The sequence below is a fragment of the Zootoca vivipara genome, chromosome 7, assembly GCF_963506605.1.
Source record: "Zootoca vivipara chromosome 7, rZooViv1.1, whole genome shotgun sequence".
Lineage (NCBI taxonomy): Eukaryota > Metazoa > Chordata > Lepidosauria > Squamata > Lacertidae > Zootoca > Zootoca vivipara.
This window is the reverse complement of record NC_083282.1, coordinates 60,991,978-61,016,443: the sequence shown is the minus strand read 5'-3', so window position 1 is coordinate 61,016,443 and position 24,466 is coordinate 60,991,978. Positions and strand designations below refer to the sequence as shown.

The 24,466-nt window shown below is 40.9% G+C and overlaps 1 protein-coding gene across 1 annotated transcript in view; it reads left to right on the top strand.

Annotated features, from left to right (window-relative positions):
• Nucleotides 1-11,971, top strand: part of ST7L (suppression of tumorigenicity 7 like) — a 38,480-nt gene extending 26,509 nt beyond the window's left edge. The window contains exons 12-15 of the mRNA XM_035122472.2: nucleotides 248-398; nucleotides 1,264-1,356; nucleotides 4,311-4,450; nucleotides 11,508-11,971. Coding sequence (XP_034978363.1) covers nucleotides 248-398; nucleotides 1,264-1,356; nucleotides 4,311-4,450; nucleotides 11,508-11,603 — 480 coding nt within the window. The 3' untranslated portion in view covers nucleotides 11,604-11,971. The remainder of the gene's footprint in view (nucleotides 1-247; nucleotides 399-1,263; nucleotides 1,357-4,310; nucleotides 4,451-11,507) is intronic.
• The last annotated feature ends 12,495 nt before the right edge of the window (nucleotides 11,972-24,466 follow it).

The window sequence follows — 24,466 nt, the reverse complement described above, 5'->3', positions numbered from 1 at the left end:
ATTAACACTTTTCTGATTTAGTCTTTCCTCATTGAGTGGTGTCTGTATATGCCTGTACATAAGGAGCTTCTCAAATTTGCATTTGCCAAATAATCCACATTTTGTCGCAGGCAGCAACTTTTATCTCTAATGTAATATATGGATCAAGCTGGAAGTTATTTTGAAATATTTGAAAGTCTGTGTATACGAAAAAACTAGCCTCAATAGCCTATATAGCTTCACGTCACTTCACTTTTTTTTCCCCTAGTACTTGCTAGAAATGAAAAGCTTAATTTTGCCTCCGGAGCACATCCTGAAACGTGGAGACAGTGAAGCAGTGGCTTATGCTTTCTTCCATCTCCAGCACTGGAAGCGAATTGAAGGGGCGCTTAATCTGTTGCACTGCACATGGGAAGGCAGTAAGTATTCTTTGCTAGTGGCATGAGCTAATATTTCTCTCTCTTTTTTTGGATCATTGTTTTTAAATGTGCACCTGGAGCTCAACTGTGAGGCTGTTCCGACTCATTATTGAGGTTCCCTCTGCACTTTAGTTAGTTTTAGTATTAGTTCTTGTCCAGATTTCAGTCACATTGAAGGTGCAATTAAGATGACACAGGTGTTCAGCTTGTGCTCTCTGCTCCAAGGTTTTAAAAATACATGCATGTAGGTGCTCTCTTCTGCAGTGTAAACACTAAAAGATCTATTGTGCATGCACATTTCTTTTCCTTGTCCACCCCACCACTTCCTCCCAAAAGCCAGTTCATGGAGTTACTTCAGTGTAGCTGAATGCACAGCCAGAGTACTTCGATTAAAAAAACAAAATAGCTGATATGTAGAAGAGCATGTTTTGCTAGTCTTCCATTCTTATGAACTAAACCACTGTTGCACCACTTTGCCAGTTTTCTAAGAAAGGTTTCTAAGCTAGATGGGGTGTTTCAAATTAAAAATGTCAAGATGTATCTTGGATCATATTCATATTGTCCTAGAATCATAGAGTTGGAAGGGACTCCATGGATCATCTAGTTTTGTTCTTCAGTGCCAACAAGATGTATGCAACATGCCATGTGAATATTGAATTCCTATCTTGTTTGATTTGTGAAAGAAGACTGGATGGCTTGGGAGGTGATTGTCAGTGAGTCTGGGGGTAGCTAGAATGGTGTTAATTTAATAAAAGGAATCTGATCACAATGGTATACAGAACACAGAAATGTCTTTGTTTCCAGTTGACTCCAGTAAAGTGAATTTTGCATGGGTCTGATGTTGATTTTTTTTTAACCTCCTCAGCCTTCAGAATGATCCCATATCCATTAGAAAAGGGCCATCTATTTTATCCTTATCCCAGCTGCACAGAGACAGCAGACAGAGAGTTATTACCAAGTAAGAAAATGTTCCATTTCTCACATTTTATCACAAAAGTCTGTTCTCTTTCTGTGTTGCATTGTGTTCAACTGGAATACCTGTGTGTCTATACAATAAATATTCCATACACTTGTACACTGAATGCAGTTAGCTTTTAAATAAATGAAGCAGCTAGCAAGGAAAGCACTGATCCAACAATGTAAATTGGCCTCCTTTTGTATCTTATATTTGAAGTGTGGGAGGGATTGTGGTCCAACTCCTTCCCATTCTGCAAAGGAAATGTCAACATCTCACACTTTGGGAGAGACCACCTCAGTATGACTTCTCCCCACAGCAACATTGCCTCCAGTGGCCAGGAGGTGAGACGCTGGTGTGGGGAAGAGCCATGGCTTGTTCTCTTTACCACATAACTTGGGCTTTCTAGTAGAAGATCTTATGACATTCATCTTTATCACACACACACACACACACACACACACACACACACACACACACAAACAAAATACCTTGCTGTATACAGCAATATATATACTATATACAGATACAATAGAACATAAAATACCATAAAAATAGTACAAAATAATCATAAAGATGACTGGTATGGAATGGATTTGTGCTGTGGTGAGTTCTGTGCTGTGAAGATAACCCAAGGAGAGGAATGTTTCCAAAAGGAGTGGCGTTAAAATATCATTGTCCCCTTTTGTATCTTTAGCCAGTCTCAGTGTTACTTGCACATACTGCCGCTCGTGTTTGTGGTTGTTGAGTTTCTTTCTCTACTTGTTTGACTGGAGCATCATTCTCTGCACTCTAGGTTAGTTCTATCAAAAGGGGAAAGCATTTTGAATGGCTGTGTTCATCTCCACACACCCCAGGCCAGAATGACAATTTCTCTCTGGTGGGAAAATATATTGAATGAATGCTTCCCTTGTGGGAATGTCAATTTGATCAGTACTCTTGTGGACATTTCCACTGTGAAGAAAATGCTCAATATCTAGGTTTCAGAATGGTCATTGTGCCATTTTAGACACCATCACATCACCGAGAAGCTGCTGCACTCCTTCAGTAAGCAACCTACATGGCTTGATTGAAGACCTACATTTGTGGGTGGTATAGAGGTCTTTATCTGAATTGTCTTGTATATTTATGTTGGTCACCTTGGAGACTGTACTATTAAAAGGCAAGATATAACTATTTAATAAGTAGACTTGCATACATTTGCTTAACCTGCAGTTTCAGATAACACTTTGGAGCTTTAACTCAACATTTTAAATTTAAAAAGGCTATTTTCTTTCTGGCTTCTAAATGGCCATACTCAAATGAGGAGAAAAACTGGCCCAATGTCAACTTGTTCAGCACAGACCCATGCTGGAAATGTGCCATACCTAAAGATTCCAGCTAGTATGGCTGTTTTAAGCACATATATTGCCATGACACAAGCACATAGCTTGGCATGCTGTGTACTTTTGTATTTTCCTGTATGTTATGAGAGTTGCTCAGCTCTCAGATGTTTAGAGATAGATGTAAAGTAAAGTGAATTTTAAAGATAAGTGAACATGACAGTTAGGCAATGAAAAACCTTACTTGAAAATATGTTCTGTTAGATAGGTAAAAATGAGTTACACTCACAGAGAAATTCCTGGTGCGCTAGGAAGGGTGCCATTCACTTAACCAACTGAATCATTACATTACATTACATTACATATGTTCAGTGTTTTCTGTAGGAAAAAATATGTTAATGACATAGATTGTTCTGTAGGAACAATCCATGTGCAACTGTTGCTTATTTTTCCATGCATAAACATTTCCTACAAGAAATGTGCATGGTCTTCAAAGGATTCATAAGACATTTCAAGTCTGGTATGATAAACAATTGCAATTAAAAAACATGAGTTTTGAAATATTTTGGTATAAAGCCCTAATAAAAGTGAAGTTGTTTTGGCCTTCTGAATGTCAAACCCTTAGGAGGCATGACTGTCACAATTGATTTAACCAGAAAGTGGTCAAAATACTTAACCAGCAACCAGCCCTTATAAAATACCTGCCTTACTCATTCCAGACAGCCATAGAACTTCCTAACCACTAGAGTTTCCTAATCATGTGACTTGTACTAGAAACTGTGCAAAAATAGAGGTTCTTTGCCACACTGGTAAGTTCTAACCTTGAGTTAGGCTCTTGATAGTAGCCCATGAACGATCCTTTGTAAAGTGATTTGAAAATATACTTCTCAGTTGCTAAGTGTGAGAATTTTGGTGCCCCTTTATTTTATAATGAGGGTTTTGTTTCATGCTAGGTGCTGGTGAGATTCTGATAAGTGTTAACTTCTCCATCTTGGGAGAGCTTTGTTTATAAAAGTATATGGCGTGCTTATAACTAAAGCAGCCAAGGGGCACATCTGCCACAAGTGCACTTGCATATTTGTGATTCAATAAAAAAATTAAATCTTGAAAAGCTCTGTTTAAAAATTAATTAAAATCTGCCCCCAGACTGCTCTAAATTACTCATTTCTCACTCATGCAGGATATTGCTCAAGGAATGCCTCTGCTAGTGACGAACCCTAAGCCATCGGCTTCCCGGTATAATTAAACTCCAGTGCATGAAGACATTTCATCACAATCACTCACGCATTCCTGTTAAGTTTTTAAATACAAAACTATCCATAAATAAAATCATCTTAACACTTTTTATGCTACTACTCTCCAGCAGTTTTCAAATTTTAAAAATTCTGTTGCTTTGGCCAGTTCTTAAAATGAAGGAATGCTTTACTCCATTGAGGCTTTCACTGCAAAGGGTGTATTTTTTTAAAAAAAGAAGTCTTAATTTAATCAGTGTTGCAGATTCTTTCCCTCTATTTAAAGTTAGATCATAGTTCATCTCAGATAGGTCTTTCTTTGCAAAATCACGACCTTTATCAAATCATCCCTAAAATACATGGAATATCGAATAACTATTGCCATTTCCCCCCTTCCTTCCAGCATTTCATGATGTGTCTGTGTACCCGCAGAAGGAACTTCCTTTTTTCATCCACTTTACTGCAGGGCTGTGCTCTTTCACAGCAATGCTAGCGCTCCTCACACACCAGTTCCCGGAACTTATGGTCATTTTTGCTAAAGCTGTAAGTATTGACTCAACTTACTTAATGTATTTATGACATGCAGAAACCATCTCTGGAACGCTAGAAACTAATTCAGAACAATGGGCATCTAAAAACCTGATTCAGCATAGCTCAGTGTTCCTCTTTTTTAAGAGAGGATTTTTCAGAGGTGATACATGGTGATCTTGGTTTTCTTTCAGCAGCTGGACTATATCTCATTATGGGAAACATCTGATGCACCACTATTTCCAGTTTTAAAGCAGGACATGGGGGCTCTTAAGCCATTTCAAACCACATGCAGTGTTTCTTTGACTGTAGGGATTTGCTAATAATTACAGACTCCCTGCAGATTTTGTTGGGAGTCTCCCATCAGCTCCAGACAACATGGCCAGTGGGCAGGGATGATGTGAACTGCTGTTCAGCAACACCTGGGGGTACCATGAGGTGGAGTTTCTTCACCCAAGCAGCTGTTGCTGATGTCTCTTGTAGCTTCTATGGTTAAGGTAGTGCAGATCCAGGCTGAAAGTGGTCTTAATTATTGACTTTTCAGAAATCGGGTCATGAGGACAACATGACCCCCCCCAACCCCCCTTTTGTATTGTTTGTATTCCCCAAAACAAAATGCTGATCTATGTAGTTTGACCTACTATGGTATTTGAAGATAGCAGCAACAACCTCTCTGTAAAATACCAAATTGCCCTCAATTTTAGCTCCTGTGAAACATTGTTTAGTACTAGTTACAGGTAGGTAGCCATGTTGGTCTGACGTAGTTTAAACAAAATAAAAAAAATTCCTTCCAGTAGCACCTTAGAGACCAACTAAGTTTGTCATTGGTATGAACTTTCATGTGCATGCACACTTCTTCAGATAGTACTGTTATTCAGAGTACCTACCCTTAAACTTTTGAACCAAGCATACAGCAGATCATTGATTTTGCTATTGTATAACCTTGGATGGAGAGTGTGTGCTGAATATGTGTAATACAACAAGTGGAGATCAGAAATAGAGCATAGTTACTAGTTTTTGAATGTCAAAGTTGCATGAAATCCATATTCTAGTTTCTTTTCATTAAGCAGTGTTCAAAATATGTAGGTCTGATAACAGGGGCCTCATTTCTACCAAATATAGTTACTCATTATGTGGGAAAACGTTGCTGGACATGCCAGTAACACTTTTGTGTGTGGTTCATAATTGGCTAACTTTTAAGGAATGGGATATAACTATCTGCTTGATTAATTCAAGGACTGCGCTAGCAAAATTGTATGATTTCCAACAAGATACAAGGTCAAATGTTTCACTAACAAAGAACAGCTCAGTGAAGTTCTATGCTGGATTTCTTTATTGTTGCTTCATAATTTACATATAGAACAATTGCAGTGTTGAACCTGAAAACAATTCTAGCATGCACACATATAAAACTTTCTTTTGAAATAATGCTTGATGGGAAGTATATAGTTTCAAATATGTCAAGTAACATGGTCATTACTAGCTCTGTTCTTACGAGTTTCCTTAAACAGAGGGAGCTTACACCGACTTGTGTATGCTTTCGGACTTTGTCATTTTGTCTGGATGAATACTACTCCAGAACATCAAGAAAGACTTCTCTGGTAAAGATGATCATCAGTGCTTGAATGATTGGGAAGAAGGAAAGGGTTCCCACTCCACCCTTCGTTCATGCACTAACAGTAAGCCCATAAAGAAGTATGGTTCCTCCATTAATGCGCAAACTATTGCCTTATTGTTTCTTTTACTGCAATGCGAATTTTGCTCTGTGATACTAGAAAGCACTTTATGAATGGAGCATCTCTATCACAGTTAAGGAAGTCTTCATTGATAAATGGAATCTGCACATCTTTTCATATGAATAAAGGGAATACTTTTTTATTTTTAGATAATATTCATACGTCTCAGTAGGTATAGTCTTGGAGGCACTGTGTGAGAAAAAGGTAGAATCCCCTGTCTAAAATACCTGCTCCTCACTGTTTTTGCAAGTACTTACTAAATCTGCCCAGTTAAACAAGGACAGGTCTGTAACTGAACATTTCAACCTTAGTGAGCAGTTAAATGGGAATAGCAGGGTTTTCGTTCATGCCATATACTAAGTTAGAAACTATCTTTTTCTGAAATGATTTGTTTTCTTAAAAGTAATTTTAATAAGCTGACAGTGTTCAAATCAGTGTTGTTTTTATACTGAACTGGTTCATATGTCACATCAAACTATAGTTAAAATAAACTATGGCTTAATTTGAAATCCTAGATGCTTCACTTTTCCGCTGGTCCTACTGCTGCCATACTGCTGGGAAACAAACCATTTAAAACTATGGTTTCATGTGACTTGCAAACATGGCCACTGTTTGTCCGCTATAGTGATAGCAAATAATGTTGTTAGTGCAGGTTTTTCTTGCATAGTAACATTTGCCTCAATCTTATTTGGAGACCAAATTTCAGTTTGGTCTTTACAAACATTATAAATTTACTTTGAATTGCATCTGAAATGTGCTTAGTCTTGTAAAATGTTATATCTGGAAACAATTATGTGCTTCAATATGAACAAATCTAAAAAGATAAACATTGTCATACCTGTATTTTCTAATTTGCTGATGTACCCTAGAATATCATTCTATCATAGTAAAAAACGAATACCTACATTTAGTCCTCTTGTTACATCTGTATATATTGCATTTGTCATTACTTTTCAATGTTTAACTCAACCTTTTTTTCTTTCAGTGCAAATTTTGAAAGGTTTCACACTAACAGTGCAATCCTGTGCATTTCCTTTCAGTCCTGTTAATTTCAGTGAGACTTACTTCCAGGTATAGGATTGCTGCCATGTATAATCTGAGGCTGTGATTTTAATTGCCACTTCACTGTGACCCAATAAAGTTAACAAGCCTCCACCAAATACCTGCTTTGAGTATTACTGTAATACAAAGCAAGGTATAAATATTAAATCTAACAGAAAGTGGTCATTTAAACTGCCCGTGAACAATGCTGTCAGAGCCTGGCTTTATTCCATTTCTTTTTTTCTTAATTTTGGGACCATGATTATTTAAAGTATACGGAATTCTCCTGTCATGAACATGACCCTGGAACCCATCACTATTCCTTCTTTCAGCATTCAGATATGCAGAATATTATGTATATAGCCAAAACACTAGACCAGGCACCCCCAAACTGTGGCCCTCCAGATGGTTGGCCTACAACTCCCATGATCCCTAGCTAACAGGACCAGTGGTCGGGGAAGATGGGAATTGTAGTCCAAAATATCTGGAGGGCCGAAGTTTGGGGATGCCTGCACTAGATATACACAACAACAACAACAACAACGACACAGGAAATATTGGGGGAACCCTGAAGTTTTTACAGGGGGGGAAAAGCAAGTGGGTAGGAATTAAAGATGAATGATTGGAACAGTAAACAAACACTACACTACAACACCTTGTTGTTGGTCCTACTTGGTTCTTGCTAATTAGCTAATATTCATGTTTCTATGTTTTCTTGACTCAGTTGATACCAAGTTATAATACAACATTCCTTCTGAAGATTGAGAGAGTTCTTTTTTCTGCTGACAGCTGTAAGCTTTATTCACAAATCACTGAGTCACTCATTCCCTAACCCATTTTCACTACTGTTGTCAGTTTGCACCTACTAAATTAATTATTGGACTGTTTGGTTATTTATTTAAATTTATATCCTCTTTCCTGAGGATTTAGGGCAGGTAGCAATTAAAACATGCACATGTGCAGTCTTTCCTAAATTATAATTACCCTACGTTTCCTTAAGCTTAACTGTTGTATGCCAGTCCAAACAAGAATGTTTTACAAGTATTCAGGTTCTGAATTTGATGGACCTCTGGGTGAAGTGAGACCTGCAATTATGAGGACAGCCACGGAACACCTCTCTGTGTCCTGGCGGTGTAAACTTGGCATGCGGATTTGTACAGCCATGAAGGCCATGGTCAATTGAAATTAATGCTTATAACAGCACAAAGAAAGGAAGTTGGTCTCGGGGATGTAGGGCTCAAGCTAAGCACTTTATAGGTTAAAAAACAGCACTTAGGCTCTCATTTGAACGACTCTTTTATTTAGATAACATTATTTGCCTTGTTTATTAAATAGATTGCATTCAGATTTTAAGAAAGTGAGTGTAGCTAATTCATTTTCTACATTTACGAGATAAAAAACAGAGCTTCATGCTCTAGTAAGTTAGAGATTTTTTTTAAAAAAATATTATTATTAACATGTCCTGCAACAAATTGGTAAGTCCTAGGCCTAAACACTGCTCCCCCCCACTCTTGCTCTTTTTTGCAATGAAAGTAGATCAGTAATAACACCTGGTGGTAGAAGTGCATAAGATTTGTTCCCCATTTTCAGGTTTAAAATTTGAGGTTACCTTTGAACAGTTTTTATGCTTTTATGCTTTTAAAAGACAGCCTTCCTTCATATCCCCAAACTCTTCTGTGTATTCCACAGAGGAGATATTGGATGTTCTCAGCTGTCTAATCTGTTCTGTCAGCTATGTACTTCTGTAAAAGAACAAAACTTAATATCTTTTATTTAACAGAATAACATTGACTTATGCATTTTCAGTGGATAATATTTCATTTGTTTCCTCTACAATCAAATCGCCAGACAAGCCTCTTGCCAAGCTACAACAAAAATTGTTGAGAGGCCAAAAACCACAGTCAGTCTTTTAATAGCTGCATCGTATACACAAAGGAATATGCCAACAGCGAAAGCTCAAAATTGGCTCATAGCTGCTAAATTGAAGTGAATGGAAGCTTTCCATTGGGTCCAGTGGGGCACAGCGATCTTGATTGGCTTTTGTTAGCAGCTGGAATGGGTTACAGTGCCTGCTTTCCAGAAGCTTTGAATGTCCCAGTGAGAAACAGGATTGCAATTATTTGAACTTGTTTATGTGGCTGCTTAACCTGAAGAGATAGGGACAAGGCTAGCACTGTGGGTTAAACCCACAGAGCCTAGGGCTTGCCAATCAGAAGGTCGGCGGTTCGAATCCCCGCGACGGGGTGAGCTCCCGTTGCTCGCTCCCAGCTCCTGCCAACCTAGCAGTTCGAAAGCACGTCAAAGTGCAAGTAGATAAATACAGTGGGAAGGTAAACAGCGTTTCCGTGTGCTGCTCTGGTTCGCCAGAAGCGGCTTTGTCATGCTGGCCACATGACCTGGAAGCTGTACGCCGGCTCCCTCGGCCAATAACGCGAGATGAGCACCGCAACCCCAGAGTCGGTCACGACTGGATCTAATGGTCAGGGGTCCCTTTACCTTTAACCTGAAGAGACAGAAGCCAGTTGGATGGCAATCTTAGATTTCTTTGCAAAAACGAGAGGTCATTAGCAATATGCAAGGAAAAGAGCCTGTGTAGAATTGGGTGCTCTCTTCTCATTTCTGTTCCCTTTTTCACTGCCAACATAAGCAAGAAGCAAGAGGAATGTACAATCTGTGTCTCCATCCCTCCAGTGTTCATATGATGGAGTCTTGCTGATGGCACTTCCTTAGATCTGAAGTAACAATACAAAGATTCTTAGATCTGAAACAATATAAAGCAATCACCTTAGGTGGCAGCTCTAATTCACATATCACAAAATACCAGTGTAACAAATTGTCATTAGCTAACTCCATGTGTTCTTGCATATTTATTTTGAAGCACTGGGTTCATTTGGAGACCACACTGGTAGGGCAGCTAGACCTCTGAATTCCAACAAATGAATTCACATAATTGCATGACAACTGCTTTTGCAACAGGAATAAATCCCTGTACTGTTTTGTCGAGGCTCATTAAGTTACACAAGAATTAAATTAATACACAGCTGCTGAGCATCTCAAATTTATAAACACTTGAAGCTTTTGCTTATCTGTGAGAAAATGTATATGGCTAGGAGATGTGTATTGAATAATAGCCTACATTTGAACTATGTGAAATAGTCTCCCACAAGCTGGATGTGCAGGGATGATAGGTACTGTTTTCTTGCCTTACTAACCTACATCTTAATCTGTAATATTAATTTGAGGGACGACACTTGTAATTTACAGTTTAGCTTCTGTGTGTAACTCCTGGAATATGAAGAATGAGCCTTTGATTAAAAGTATCATTAATATAGTGGTGGAGCTGTGAAGTTACTTGGAATGAAAGCTAACTTTAGAGTTAGCTGAGTCAAACTGTTCTATGTCAAGGCAATTGAAGATAGCATGGCTGTCTCCCTCAACATTAATCCATTTGCATAGGTAAAATACTATTTCAAATGGCAACTTTCTAGACTGTATTTTCTGATGTGAAGAATGGCAAAAGGTCCCAGTGGATTATAGAAGGCAATTAGGAGAAAGGATGGTCCATTGTGTAAAATAGTATCAGTGCTGAATATGAGAGGGTTGAACGGGGTCACCAGGGTCTCTACAGTTTTTCTTGTAAAGTTGAAGCAAAGATTAAGGCACTATTAAGTGAATATAGCTAATGGCTTGAAAACCTTTGTTTCTGCACTAGCTCTGCCTCGCTTCCATATTTAAGTTAGTTATTTTTGCTGTCATTGAAGCCTTATTCCATTATTTGCCTGTCTCTAATAAGGGTAGTCCTGAAGTACAGAATGCCTAAGACTGACTGAACTGTTTAAAGACAAAACGATAAAAAGGCTAGCATCCTTAACAAGCCAGTGTTTCATAGAAATTTATTTCTTTGTGTACATTCCCCCCCATCAGCTTCTCAGCTGAATTTTTCTTTTAAGCATATTTTGGTAAATTCAGCCATTTCTCTTCACAACCTTTTATTTTTAAAGCATCTGCATCTTTCTGGAGAAGTCAGATCCCCCCCCCCAATTGTTGCTATATATACTTTTTTGCATATTTAAAGTTCAGAGTTTCTCTTCTTTTGAAAAAAATACATTTAGAAATGTATTTAGAAAGTTTAAAAATAACTATATTGTACATCTGGTTTTTTTCTATCTGTTTTGATTCCTAAATTATTCCACTTATATTCAATGAAGGCCAGTCAAATATGTCAGCAAAATACATCTGAATGAGTACATTAACTTTAGCATTAAGCTTAATTGTAGCTTTTTCTTTTCTTTCAGTTCTTTGGAACTCTTTTGTCACCCTTGAGCTTCATGATGGAGAAGATTGAACGCCTCATGCCTACTGGTCTTTGGCATCAGCTGACCCAAATCTGAGTGAACTCAGTTCTTGGGTCAGTGTTCTCAGGAACTCCACCACCAACACCATCTCTAGCACAAAAGCACCCCCAACTGCGGGTGTCAAGGAAGACAAACTCTGTGACTTAGTTTTGTTTTGCATCCTGTTACTGATGCTTAAAATTGCTGTACCCCTTTTTAAGCCTTAGAATCTATAACGATTTAAAAACACCATGTTTGGTGGGACGGGGAGGACAAGAGTGTTGTGCTCACTTTAGCTGTACAATTTGAGATTCCTGCTTTCTTTCCAGAAATTCCAGAAAGCAATAAATCTGATTGACTGTGTGTTGAAATTGCCTTCTGCGTGTAAATGTTTTTTTAACAAAAAATAAAACCTGCAAGAGTGGTGTTGGAATCACTGGGTATTTGCTGAGGCCCACACCCAAGTAGCCCAGTAGCTGGAGAATCCTAATCCTGCTGCTCCTGCTTCTTGCTGTCACTGCTTGTTCACCTGTCCTCTCCTGAGCAAATGATAAATTACAGGAGCAGCCATTCACCTTGTTATTCTCTTATTATTGCCCTAACCGTGCAGGTTAGGCCCGAAGCAGGAAACCAGGTGAATGGATAGCAGCACAGAGGAGGTGGAACCATTGAGGATTTCTGCTCATGCAACATCTCCCTGATTTCCTCCTCCTGTGTGCCCCCTAAATCTATTCTGAGGCTTCCCCCAAGCATCTGGAGCAGATTGGAGGAGGGCACAAGGTACACACAGGGAAAGTGGGAGTTCAGTACCACAAGCAGAAATCCCTGTGCTGGTGGGAACAAATTACTGGGTTCTGCCCCCTGTTCGAAAACACCCTGAGTACATGACCTCTCAGATTGGTCACCACATTCTTGTGATACTGATTTTTAATGAGCTTACAGCTACCTTGCAGAGTACATGGACTCATGGCCCATGGTGCTACCTCAGCCTTCAAGATGGGGCAGGGTAGAAATTCATGATCATCACATTGCTGTCTTTCGAGCCAAATTATATTCTATTACAAACATGTCCACCCCAGCAACTGGTCCAGGTCCTCCCTCTTCTAAGGTATTAAATTAGCTGATTTTTTTCCCCACATTTACCATTCAGTGAGTCATAAATCAGAGCTTAACAAGTGGGCTTTGTCACTTGTGCTTTCAACCATTTCTGGGATTGCTTAACTTAGTAGTGCTTGATGGAGACTGATACCTTGGGAGGAATTTATTCTAATTGCAGCAGACAAAATTGATGCTTGCCTTGACCTATGATCATACAGCAGCATTAACACAGCTCAGATCTGATATCCCAACCCCCTGTTCTGACCTTGTTCCAAATGGCAGCTTTGTGGGGGTAAACTGTGAAGCCTAAACTTTTGAATGATGGCACCATGACTTTGGATGGCACATGCGTTTCTCAGTTTGCAAATAGAGGCATTGTCAAAGCACACGCCCATCCCATGAGGGAACAATGCTTCAGGAAAAAGATGCATAGCCCCCACAATAGAAAGAGGCGTGTATATCTGTCTTCAGTGAGTCCTTGCACAGAGGTTGGCTGTTGATCTTGAAGCTTGAGATAGTACCACTTCCCAGATGATTTATACATCACGGGTCCCCTGCCTGTTGGGACATTGATTTTAAATGTTGCCAACACTTATGGTCTCACCCCATTCCATATATTAATTTTGAAAGGCCGGGAACAGCTCAAAATCCAGAAGCCCATTCTCAGTTGCATTTTGTGCTTTCCCCCATATATTTTCAATAGAAGGCACATGGCAACCTTATCACCTACCACCCCATCTATACTGATACTTGCATTCATATATGACAACACAGGAAAGCAAGAGATACAAATTGCTGGAGCTATTCAGCTACCAGGAGGTAACTTTCTCTACGTTTTCTTCCAAGTGAACGTAAGCCACAGGGGCTGTTTCTCACGCTGGTATCGCTGTGATGATTAATAGACATGTTGTGCTCATGCAGTTTCACTTCACCATCCACAGGGGCCCATAAGGTAAGCGATATAATGCTTTTTAAAGTTGAACCTTTTCCAGCATATGTGTGGGGTTATAAATGAAGCACAGCCTCCCATGTATCACTCCCTAGAGCTGGTTTTTCTCACTGTCTCTTCTTTGACATGAGTGTACTAGAGTAGGATGAGCTTGTGGTGAATGTAGTCCTGGCAGCAATTCTTAGCCTATGTGGCTCCTGTAAGACACTGTGTGTGTGTGTGTGTGTGTGTGTGTTTTCTGCTATCTGGTAAAACGCGTTGCCATGTTTATCCACATTGTTCTATGACATACTCAGTTGTGCGCACTGAAATGTGGAGCAACTGGCCCAGCTGAGAATGGTGCTAAAAAGCCAGAGATCATTTTAACCAATGTGTAAGCCACCTTTATGAATGTTCCAAAACTGCATTCCAGTGTGTGCATTCCAGTTCCAATGCAATTCCCTGTGCCCTGGGGTAGCTTTTAGCTCTCAACTGCTCGATCTTACATATATTTACTTGGAATTAAACCCCAATAAGTTTGATGTGACTTACCCCCAGTTAAGTGTGCACAGAATTATAGCTTGCCTTCTTTCTGGAGTCTTAGTTCCTTCCCCATTTCATGTTGCTTTGGCAATGCCTTTCAATTGCAACTTAGAAATGTATGCATAACATTCACGTTGTGCTCCTCACTGAGAGTGGAATTGGCTTTTTAAAAAATAAAATAAATCTTTGCTTCATTTTGCAGTTCCTGCTTTTTGATATGTAAATTTCTCCTAAAGGGACCCCTGACCATTAGGTCCAGTCGTGACCGACTCTGGGGTTGCGTGCTCATCTCGCATTATTGGCCGAGGGAGCCAGCGTATAGCTTCCAGGTCATGTGGCCAGCATGACAAAGCCGCTTCTGGCAAACCAGAGCAGCACATGGAAACGCCGTTTACCTTCCCGCTGTAGCGGTTCCTATTTATCTACTTGCATTTTGACGTGCTTTCGAACTGCTAGGTTGGCAGGAGCTGGGACCAAGCATCCCGTCACAGGGATTCGAACCTTCTGATCAGCAAGCCCTAGGCTCAGTGGTTTAACCACAGCGCCACCTGGGTCCCTAAAAATTTCTCCTAACCTTATTCAATTACAGTTATTCTAGCATTTGGTAAGGTGCTTTGCCTTAATATTTTCAAGTGGCACATACTACCTACATAAACACACATGCTTAAGATTTACTTCCAGGTGATGTGTGTTACTGTACAAGTGTTTACCTTGATTCTTGTTTAAAGACTTGGTGTTCTTCTGGAAGATGCTGAAGCTCTGAGTTGGCAATATATGTAAGGAAAAGGAGTTCTACCGTTTTGCGGGACAGCTTCTGAAAGCGCCTCTCCGCTTCACTTTGATAGTCAGATTTAGCACACCATAAAGGCAAAGGCATACTTTGGCTTGACACTGGAAGTAGCTAAGAAATCTAAGGGGGTAAACCAGCCTGTAAGTATGCAGCGTTCAGAAGTTTAGGACTTGTAAGTTTAAAACAGCACCCTGTATAATGCCTGGAAGATAATAGGGAACCATGGTTAATGCCGCAACACTAAAGCCATTAGCTCACAGCAACCCTATTTGAATGCCTGCCAGGTGGTTTTATCAGCACACTCAGGGTCAAAGATACAAAAGGTTGCTAAAGGATCTAATGGGCCATGCAGCACCAACTCCCATACCATGAACAGCAAACAGAAAATGGTTGTGCTCTGCTGGTTACTCTTTACTCATAGTATTCTTCCCTTACCCCACTCAGTATAGTGGTCAGTTCAGTTCTGATTAGATAATACCAAAAATGTTACTTCTTTTAAAATAAATTGATAACCAAATAATCCAAGCCAATTGGGCTGGGGGGTTTTTTGTTTGTTTTTTGCATTGTTTTCAGGCAGCCAGTCATCTCTGGATGGAGTTCCTCCATGAAAGAGCTTCATGATGCAGTTTTGCTTGAAACTAAATTCTGTTTTATTGGATCTAATTTAAAGTTGGACAGTTTTATTTATTCTTCTCCTGCATTTAGGAATTATTGCAAAGGTGCCAAGACTTGCGGATTCGTGACTCGAAAGCAAGGCTGGGTTCAGAGGTCACAGTCAAGACCATTAATAACAAGGTGCAAACGGCTGGTTTATATGTAATGTGAAGCTTTTTACTTATTTCATTTATGCACTTCGGGGGCTCTGTTTGCTTACGGAGCACTTGGTGTCTGGTACTTATTTAGGAGATTGGGTTCATACAGGCCTTTGAAGGAATGCAGCAAATTGTTCTCTAGTGTTGTAATTCTGTGGTGGTAGCTGAACTTATTTGTCTCTGCTTATTACATATGTGCTGAGCCTGAAGGTTATTCTTCACTTAAGAAGCAATTGTTGAATCCACAGAATTGCAAGCTGCAAGGGGTGTTCTACATGTCCCCCTTTCTCTCATATGGAGGATAGCAGGCATTTAGCTGGGAAGCCTGAAGAACTCAAATTAGTAGAGTGCCCTCCAGTGATGAGATATTTACATGGTTCTCGTGACTATCAATAAACATTGCTCATCATTTCAAGGATGGGATGGAATCAAGGAGTTGTAGACTGTGATTTGCTGATAGAAAAAGAATTGTAACTACTGTGTTCACAGAGCTTCATTGTATGTTGTACATACAGTGGAGTACAGGGGTGAGCATCAGGTTTCCACATTACCACAGCATCCCCTATCAGGCAGAACAGTGGTACCTCTAATTACGAGCGCTTCTGGTTACGAATGCTTCAGGTTACAAGCTCCGCTAACCAGAAGTAGCTGCTCCTGGTTGCGAACTTTGCCCCAGGATGCGAACAGAAATTGCACGGCGGAGGCGCACGCGCAGCGAGAATCCCCATTAGTGAAAGCGCGCCTCAGGATAAGAACGGTTTCAGCTTAAGAACAGACCTCCAGAACTAATTAAGTTTGTAACCAGAGGTACCACTCTACATATGATATGACAACAGTATTCCAGTGGGTCCTGCATTGTAGGTTCTACGTGGAGTGAGAGTCTTGGGCAGGCATCCCCAAACTGCAATCCTCCAGATGTTTTGGCCTACAACTCCCATGATCCCTAGCTAACAGGACCAGTGGTCGGGGAAGATGGGAATTGTAGTCCAAAACATCTGGAGGGCCGAAGTTTTGGGATGCCTGGTCTTGGGCATGTGCCTAGTGGGCCTTGCATCAATGTTGCTAGGCGATCAATTTGGAAATCTCACATCCTCCACTGCACCAGAGGGCATCAGGCTAACTTGGAAGAACAGAGCCATATGGCAAATACAGCTCTGTCTTCCCAATACCTTGCTATCACTTCCTGCTCCCCACTCCTGCCACCTGAAGCTGCTGCCTCAATCTGCATAATAGTGGGACTAGGCCGGCTGCTTTACTCATTTTCTCAAAGTAGCACCAAAACTCAGCTTGCCGCAAGAAAGCACCTTGGAAGAATTTAGCTGCTGGCAATTTCTCAACACAGGCAGAAGTGGCCCTGGTGTAAATTGCCCATTGCACCAAACCTGAATTAAAGGGGTGAAATACTTTTCTCATACTCTGCTCTCTTTTTCAAAAACTTCCACCACCTTGCCCAGCGGTACTTCAAGAAAGAAAGAAGCTAACATTAATTTACCTCACAATGACCCACTGATGGGAGTTGCCGTTCAAAACTTCTGGAGGACACTCTCCCACTTACATTCTCCTGTGGGACTTGCCAGTCACACTAGGAATTGTACTGTACTGCCCTTTGAAAAATGCTCGATGCCAATACAGTGGTACCTCGGCTTATGAACACAATTGGTTCCGGAAGTCTGTTCATAAACTAAAGTGTTCATAAACTGAAGCGAACTTTCCCATTGAAAGTAATGGAAAGTGGATTAATCTGTTCCAGACGGTCCGCGGAGTACTTAAACTGAAGCGTTCATAAACTGAAGCGAACTTTCCCATTGAAAGTAATGGAAAGTGGATTAATCCGTTCCAGACGGGTCCGCGGAGTACTCAACCTGAAGCGTACTTAACCCGAAGCATGGGTGTAATTGGTTCCGGAAGTCTGTTCATAAACTGAAGCGTTCATAAACTGAAGCGAATTTTCCCATTGAAAGTATTGCAAAGTGAATTAATCCGTTCCAGATGGGTCCGCAGCGTCCATAAACCGAAAATTCATAAACCGAGGTGTTCATAAACCGAGGTTCCACTGTACTGTATTCTCTTGCATTTCTTTGTGAGAATGCAAAAGGTTTCTCACACAGAGGCCTCATGGATATTTCTGAGTGTAATAGTATCCTCATGCATTTGCCAATGTGTCCAAATTGAAATTCCTGAATCTGTAGACTCTGCTTATGCAATCTGTTTTCCCTCATAGGCTATTTATAAATGAATACAAGTTAACTGCATTTTAAAAAAAATCATGCTAGCTTACCTGAACCTATTGCTGATTAACAAATTAAGTACTGGTTTACTGTCTACAGGTTTGATGTCTGCATTGACTGTCCCCCCCCCCTTTCAGTCTTGCTGCAGCTAACTGGGGGACTGTCGCATTTCCCTGCCTTGAATCATCAGCCAAGATTTTAAGACAACAATTCCATCCCCCTCTTTCCACAGCATTCACCGCCCCTGGCTGCTGCTGGCTGGGTCAGTCTGGCCTGTCTCCTGTGCAGTAATAATGCACTTGAAGGCTGTGTCTAAAAAATCCTCTCCCACACAGGTCGTGGCAGGTTAGACAAATATTAGTTCAAATGTCCCATAAATTGTCCCCAAGGGGCTGGACCAGCAGCCATCCCTTTTCATTGCACAGATCTAACCCTCCTCAAGGGGAAAATTAGCAACTATTAGCATGTGCGAAGCAGAACTCCTGCTGTGGGTGGAAAGCTGTTAAGAAATGCTTAAGGCTGTTATGTGTACACCACATTGATGTGGTGATTTAGTAGTAGCAACCCTCACAAAGGCAGAGACTTATTTTAGTGACTTTTTAAAATTATTATTTGAACAAGGAACCGAGGGCTTATTTGCACATTCCAGTAGCAATGGACACAAGTTAAGAAAATTCCAGTAGGATTGTTTTCATTTTTACTCAGAGGTTTCCTCTACACACACACACACACACACACACACACACACACACACATGGTCACCATCTCCCTCTAATAGTGACTAATTCAGAGGGTGAATGCCAACAGGATTGTAGCTAAAACAGGCGCACTGAAAAAGAAAAGGAAGGTAGCAAAGTGCTTGGTAAAGCCCCAGGGTTCGCAGAAATAAAAACAGGGAGGTGGGCAAAGATGACACCCTTCAAACAAAGTCTAGCCCAATAATGACAGAGCTTATAAGTGACCATGGAATGCTGACTGACTGGAGTGGGGAGGCAAAAAATGGGGGAAGAATAGGTGAATGGAATGGAGATTCCTAGAAGGCATGGCTGGCCAGAGCCATGGTCAAGAGCCCTCCATGCTGCAACATTTTTTTGTAGTTTCTACTTCTGACTATTCCTCGGGAGAACACTGTATGTAGATAGCTCACTAATTCACCAGTTGAATGGTTGTAAGCAGTTAAAAGGACTGCATGATGCCAAAGGCACTAAATAACTCTTCCTGTTTTAAAACTAAAAAAGGATGGCTGTTTGTCATTGCTATAGTGAATTACGGTACGATGAGAAATAAAAATTAGCAACATCAAATGTTCTTAACGTGGATTTTATTCCCCTCCTCCTTTTGTAATTTTAATCTTGAATATATCCAGGTGTGAGCCTTTAAACTTTGCTGAGAATATCTCATCCCTCTCTTCCATTTGATCCTGTACTTCTGCAAGCAGCCTAGCACAGAGAATTTTTGTGGGTTAAACTTTTTTGCTGGCACAGATTAAACAGGCAGGTAACACTTCATTCCTAAATTTATGTGTACCAAGCTATAAAAGGCACAGGAGAAGAGTTGATCATATCAATTTACTGAACCAGTCAGAAAGTCCTATTTTCCCTCTGTAACATGAAATGGCTTCATATCTCTTCTTCACTGTTAGCTCCTGCAGAATGAAAGGAAGAGAGATTAGAAAGATAGGACTAAATGATTATCACAGTTCATAAAGCTGTAGAGTTGGAAGGGATACTGGGGTCATCTAGTCCAACCCCCTGCAACACAGGAATCTCAACTAAAGCACCCATGGCAGATGGCCATCCAGCTTCTGCTTAAAAACCTCCAAGGATGGAGAGTCCACAACCGTTTGTGGGAGTTTCTTCCACTGTCAAACAGCTCTTACTGTCAGAAAGTTCTTATTGATGTTTAGTTGGACTCTCCTTTCTTGTAACTTGGATCCATTGACTTGGGTCCTAGCCTCTGGAGCAGGAGAAAACAAGCTTGCTCCATCCTGCATGTGACAACCCTTTAGATATTCGAAGATGGCTATCATATATCCTCTCAATCTCCTCTTTACCAGGCTAAACATCCCTAATTCCCTCAACCGTTCCTCATAAGGCTTGGATTCCGGACCATTGATCATCTCAGTCACCCTCCTCTGCACACGCTCCAGCTTGCCAATATACTTCTTAAATGGTGCTGTCCAGAACTGGACACAGCAAAAGTACAACAGGAATGAAGGACACACCAATGGTTTTGCAAGAAGCATAATATAATATCCTTATCCACCAAGGAAGATATCCAGCAACATAAGTTGCTAATGCAGATATAGACTAATGAAATAATCCCCATCTTCATCATACTGTTCATCTGAGACTAAATGAGCTGGTCTGATGAATCATTGGATACGTATTTACATGTTTGTCTACCACTGGACTCAACAGTTGTTTATGAGACTAGCTGCCCATGACAGCAGTGGGATTGGAGCCATAATTTATGTTTAGGCTTACTACTACTCTGCAGAAAATGAAATCAAGAAGCTTTTCCTAGCATGCAGAGAAGCAACAGTGAGGAAAGCTTCTGCTTCTAATTCAGCGTCTAATTTTTGTCTGTTGGGCCCTGTGCTTTAAACAGCTGCACATGTTTGTAAAGAAGCTGGCAACTTTATCAAGAGGTGCCCATGCTGTGGCCCACGTTTGGCTTCACTCATCTTCTGCTCTGAAAGACTGCATCTGCATCTTCCAGACTTGTAACCCACACGTTCTGTTTCAGATGGAACTGATGTAACTCACTGCAACTGTTCCATCCCAGTTCTCTGTGATCCATTCTTAAACCAATTAACTCTCCTGCTAGCCTTATATATCATACATGGTAGATTTAAAGATTATTAGAACATGATCTTCTGTGGAGATTCTTCTAGACACAATACACATCACTTAGGAAGGGTTTGTGAGTGGAACAGAATCCCTGACAAGGCTCATCCCCTTTTAAAAGCTCCACTAGATAGAAAACATCTGCTTTTTAAAAGAGAAATGTGCACGTTCGGTGGAAAATTGAGTACAGCAAATACATTATGTAAGAGAGCACGTAGGGAGTTCTGAATGTTATTAGATTTACCAATTAAGGGAGTTCTTTTAAAAGGGATGGGTAATTTGTCCCTTCTGCCTCCCCCTTCCAATAGTAGAAGCATATTTATTGGACAAAGTTAGCATTTGAATATACAAACCTACCTTATGTGGTGAGACCATTAGCCTGTCTACTTTCAGTTTTCTGAGAGCCCAACTTGGCAGGATGTTGAAGATCTGCGATTGGATTTCCTATCTCATTTTCAGTGCTATTTTTCTAGAAAAAGAAGTGCTGGAACTCACCATGAACACCTCCCTCTTTCTCTCAGAATGGCAATTGTGCCCACCAGAAAGGTGCTGGAAGTGAGTTCTGGCTGAAAGAAAGCCCTGTTCATCATTATTATTTGTAAAAAATCAGCTGGCTGGGGAGGGACAACTGATCAGGACTGTATATTAGGGCAAGGGTGAGTTTAAGTATCCCCCTGCCATGCAATTTCCCTATAGAAACCACTCTTTCCACCCACCTGATTAAGGAAATTGTATGGTACACATGAGAACAATTTGACACTGATTGGCCAACAAGGACATTCCTTGGCCTGCTCCCTGTGATTCTTTTCCTGGAAAATTTTGGGAACTTGAGCACAGAGTTTTCCATATGCAAATTGCGGGCTCTATTACAAACTGATGGTCCTTCCCCTTCTTGAAGATTGCTACTTCTAAATTGGATTACCACTTTCTGTTGCTTTGGGAAAGTGCTCAGCAGCCATAAAAAGTGGACTTAATCAAATGCCTGTGTCACACTTGGCAACTGCATTCCACACATCATTTACAATCACAGTAGTAATTTTGTGTGTGTGTGTGTGTGTGTGTGTGTAATTGCATTTTCTTAGTTTTGTTTGGAAAATGCAATTTTCTTTCCCTTGCAACAGAAGCGTGAAGTGTTTTGGAGGACTTCAGCATTCCTTGCAACAAACAACTAACTGCATATTTATTGTGCCAAAAATCACTTATGTGTGAAGACTCTGACTGTGACATGGTTGCTCCATGATAACAAAATCTTCACCTTATCTCTTCACCTTACTCTCTGCTTTTTAAAAACCCTTTAACGGCTGCCATCATTGGAAGCATTGTTGTTGTTGTTTAGTCGTTTAGTCGTGCCCGACTCTTCATGACCCCATGGACCAGAGCACGCCAGACACTCCTGTCTTCCACTGCCTCCCGCAGCTTGGTCAAACTCATGTTGGTAGCTTCAAGAACACTGTCCAACCATCTCGTCCTCTATCGTCCCCTGCTCCTAGTGCCCTCAATCTTGCCCAACATCAGGGTCTTTTCCAGGGAATCTTCTCTTCTCATGAGGTGGCCAAAGTATTAGAGCCTCAGCTTCACAATCTGTCCTTCCAGTGAGCATTCAGGGCTGATTCCCTTCAGAATGGAGAGGTTTGATCTTCTTGCAGTCCATGGGACTCTCAAGTGTCTCCTCCAGCACCATAATTCAAAAGCATCAATTCTTCGGCGATCAGCCTTCTTTATAGTCCAGCTCTCACTTCCATACATCACTACTGGGGAAACCATAGCTTTAACTATACGGACCTCTGCCGGCAAGGTGATGTCTCTGCTTTTTAAGATGCTGTCTAGGTTTGTCATTGCTTTTCTCCCAAGAAGCAGGCGTCTTTTAATTTCGTGACTGCTGTCACCATCTGCAGTGATCATGGAGCCCAAGACGGTAAAACCTCTCACTGCCTCCATTTCTTCCTCCATTTCTGGAAGCATTAAGGGATATTTTCCTCGCTTTCTCAGTCAATTTATTACCAGCATTGCATCTTCTTGCATGATGGGCTTTGAGGAACACGTTGTCCCTGAATGAGTCCTCCTTCAGTGTTAATGCTCTTGAAATTACCAAAATATGCAGCTGCTAAAGAGAACCACTGCCCTCCCTCACACTTTTGCTGAGACAGGCTGTATTGGATGAGGCCTTAGGCACTCTTAACTATCTCTGCAGCTTCCTGAACACACACACACACACAGAGGCTCAGAAGAAATAGTCCAGGACTGTTTATGGAGCAAGGCATCTTAAAACCCCACCCCACCCCACTTCCCCAAATTCTCTGTCACTCATCAGGTAGGTCTGGAAGCCTCCTCAGCACTGGTATTCCTGCCAGAGGGGAGCTCCTAAGCAGTTTTGCAGGGATGAATAAGTGTTCATCAACGGCTGTTGCCCCTCAGCACTTTTTTTTCTTTCTTTTTTAGCACTGAGGTCCTTTCCAGACCACTGAGCGAGCATTACCCTCCGGGAAGAGTGGGGGGGGGGAGGCTTGTTTTGTTGTGAAGGTTTAAGTCCTAAATTGATGGCAGGTGAGGCAATAATGAAGATAAATGAAGGGAGCTCTTCCCAGCAGATTAGATCTTGGTGCTGATGAACATGTCTGTTAGGGCAAGCTTGAAAGGCTCTGGGCTGAGTTCAACTTCTCGTCTCCCCTTTCACCTTCAGAAATTCTAGTAATGCCATTTGGAGAGGGGAGCAGCAAACCTGAGTACAAGCAACGTAATCTGTAGATGCTGGAGGGATTTGGACGGTCTGAACTGAAGGCACCTGCCTGCAGCTGGCCAAAATATAAATACGAACTTGACCGGGTTTTTGGAGCTGCTGCAAAATCTTAATACCATAATAGTGGAATCCTTGGCATTCATATTACACTTTTCAGATGTTAGAGAAACTACACATGCATTATCTTGGTCCATATAGCAAGCCTGTAAAGTTCATGTTATACCCATATTACAGATGAGCAGGTTGAGGCTAAAAGAGTAGCTTCAGTAGATATTGTGTGTTCATGGCATTTGATCCAGGGACTGACTTGTTCACTTCTCAGAATAAATATATTTCAGAATTGTAATTTTAAAAATGTTTTTATATATAATTTGGTAATTTTCACGGTCGTGGATGGCAGTTGGCTTGTCCGGTGGCCTATATTTTAAGGGCAGTTTCCAGATCACTGATGGAAAACGTAAGCAGAATGGCAGTGTACTGAGTCTAAAGTCCACAAATACTTATCAGTTCTTTGCATCTTCCCTTTGGATATTGTGGTCTGCCTGTTGTCGTCCTTGGCAGTGAGACTTGACTAAGCAACAGCACGGCTGTCTATGGTTGAAAATAAAGTATTTAATATTTGGGTTTTGTTCAAAATCAGCATATGAAAACGCAGTGCGGATCAACTGGGACCAACTAGCGTGGATTTACATTGAAATCTGTCAACTGTTCTAGAAATTGCACTATGACCACAGACATGCCTGACCTTGGCAACTCATTTTTGCTAATGCAGCAGCAAACAGGATGGGGAAGGAAGATCCCAAGAAGGCCATGAGCATACAAGTGTCACTGGTGATGGGATGGATGACCTGACAAAGTCCAAGTCTGGTACAGGGCCATCAGTGCAGAGCTTCTTTTGCAACAATGACTCCCTGCTGTGACCTGTAGCACTCTTG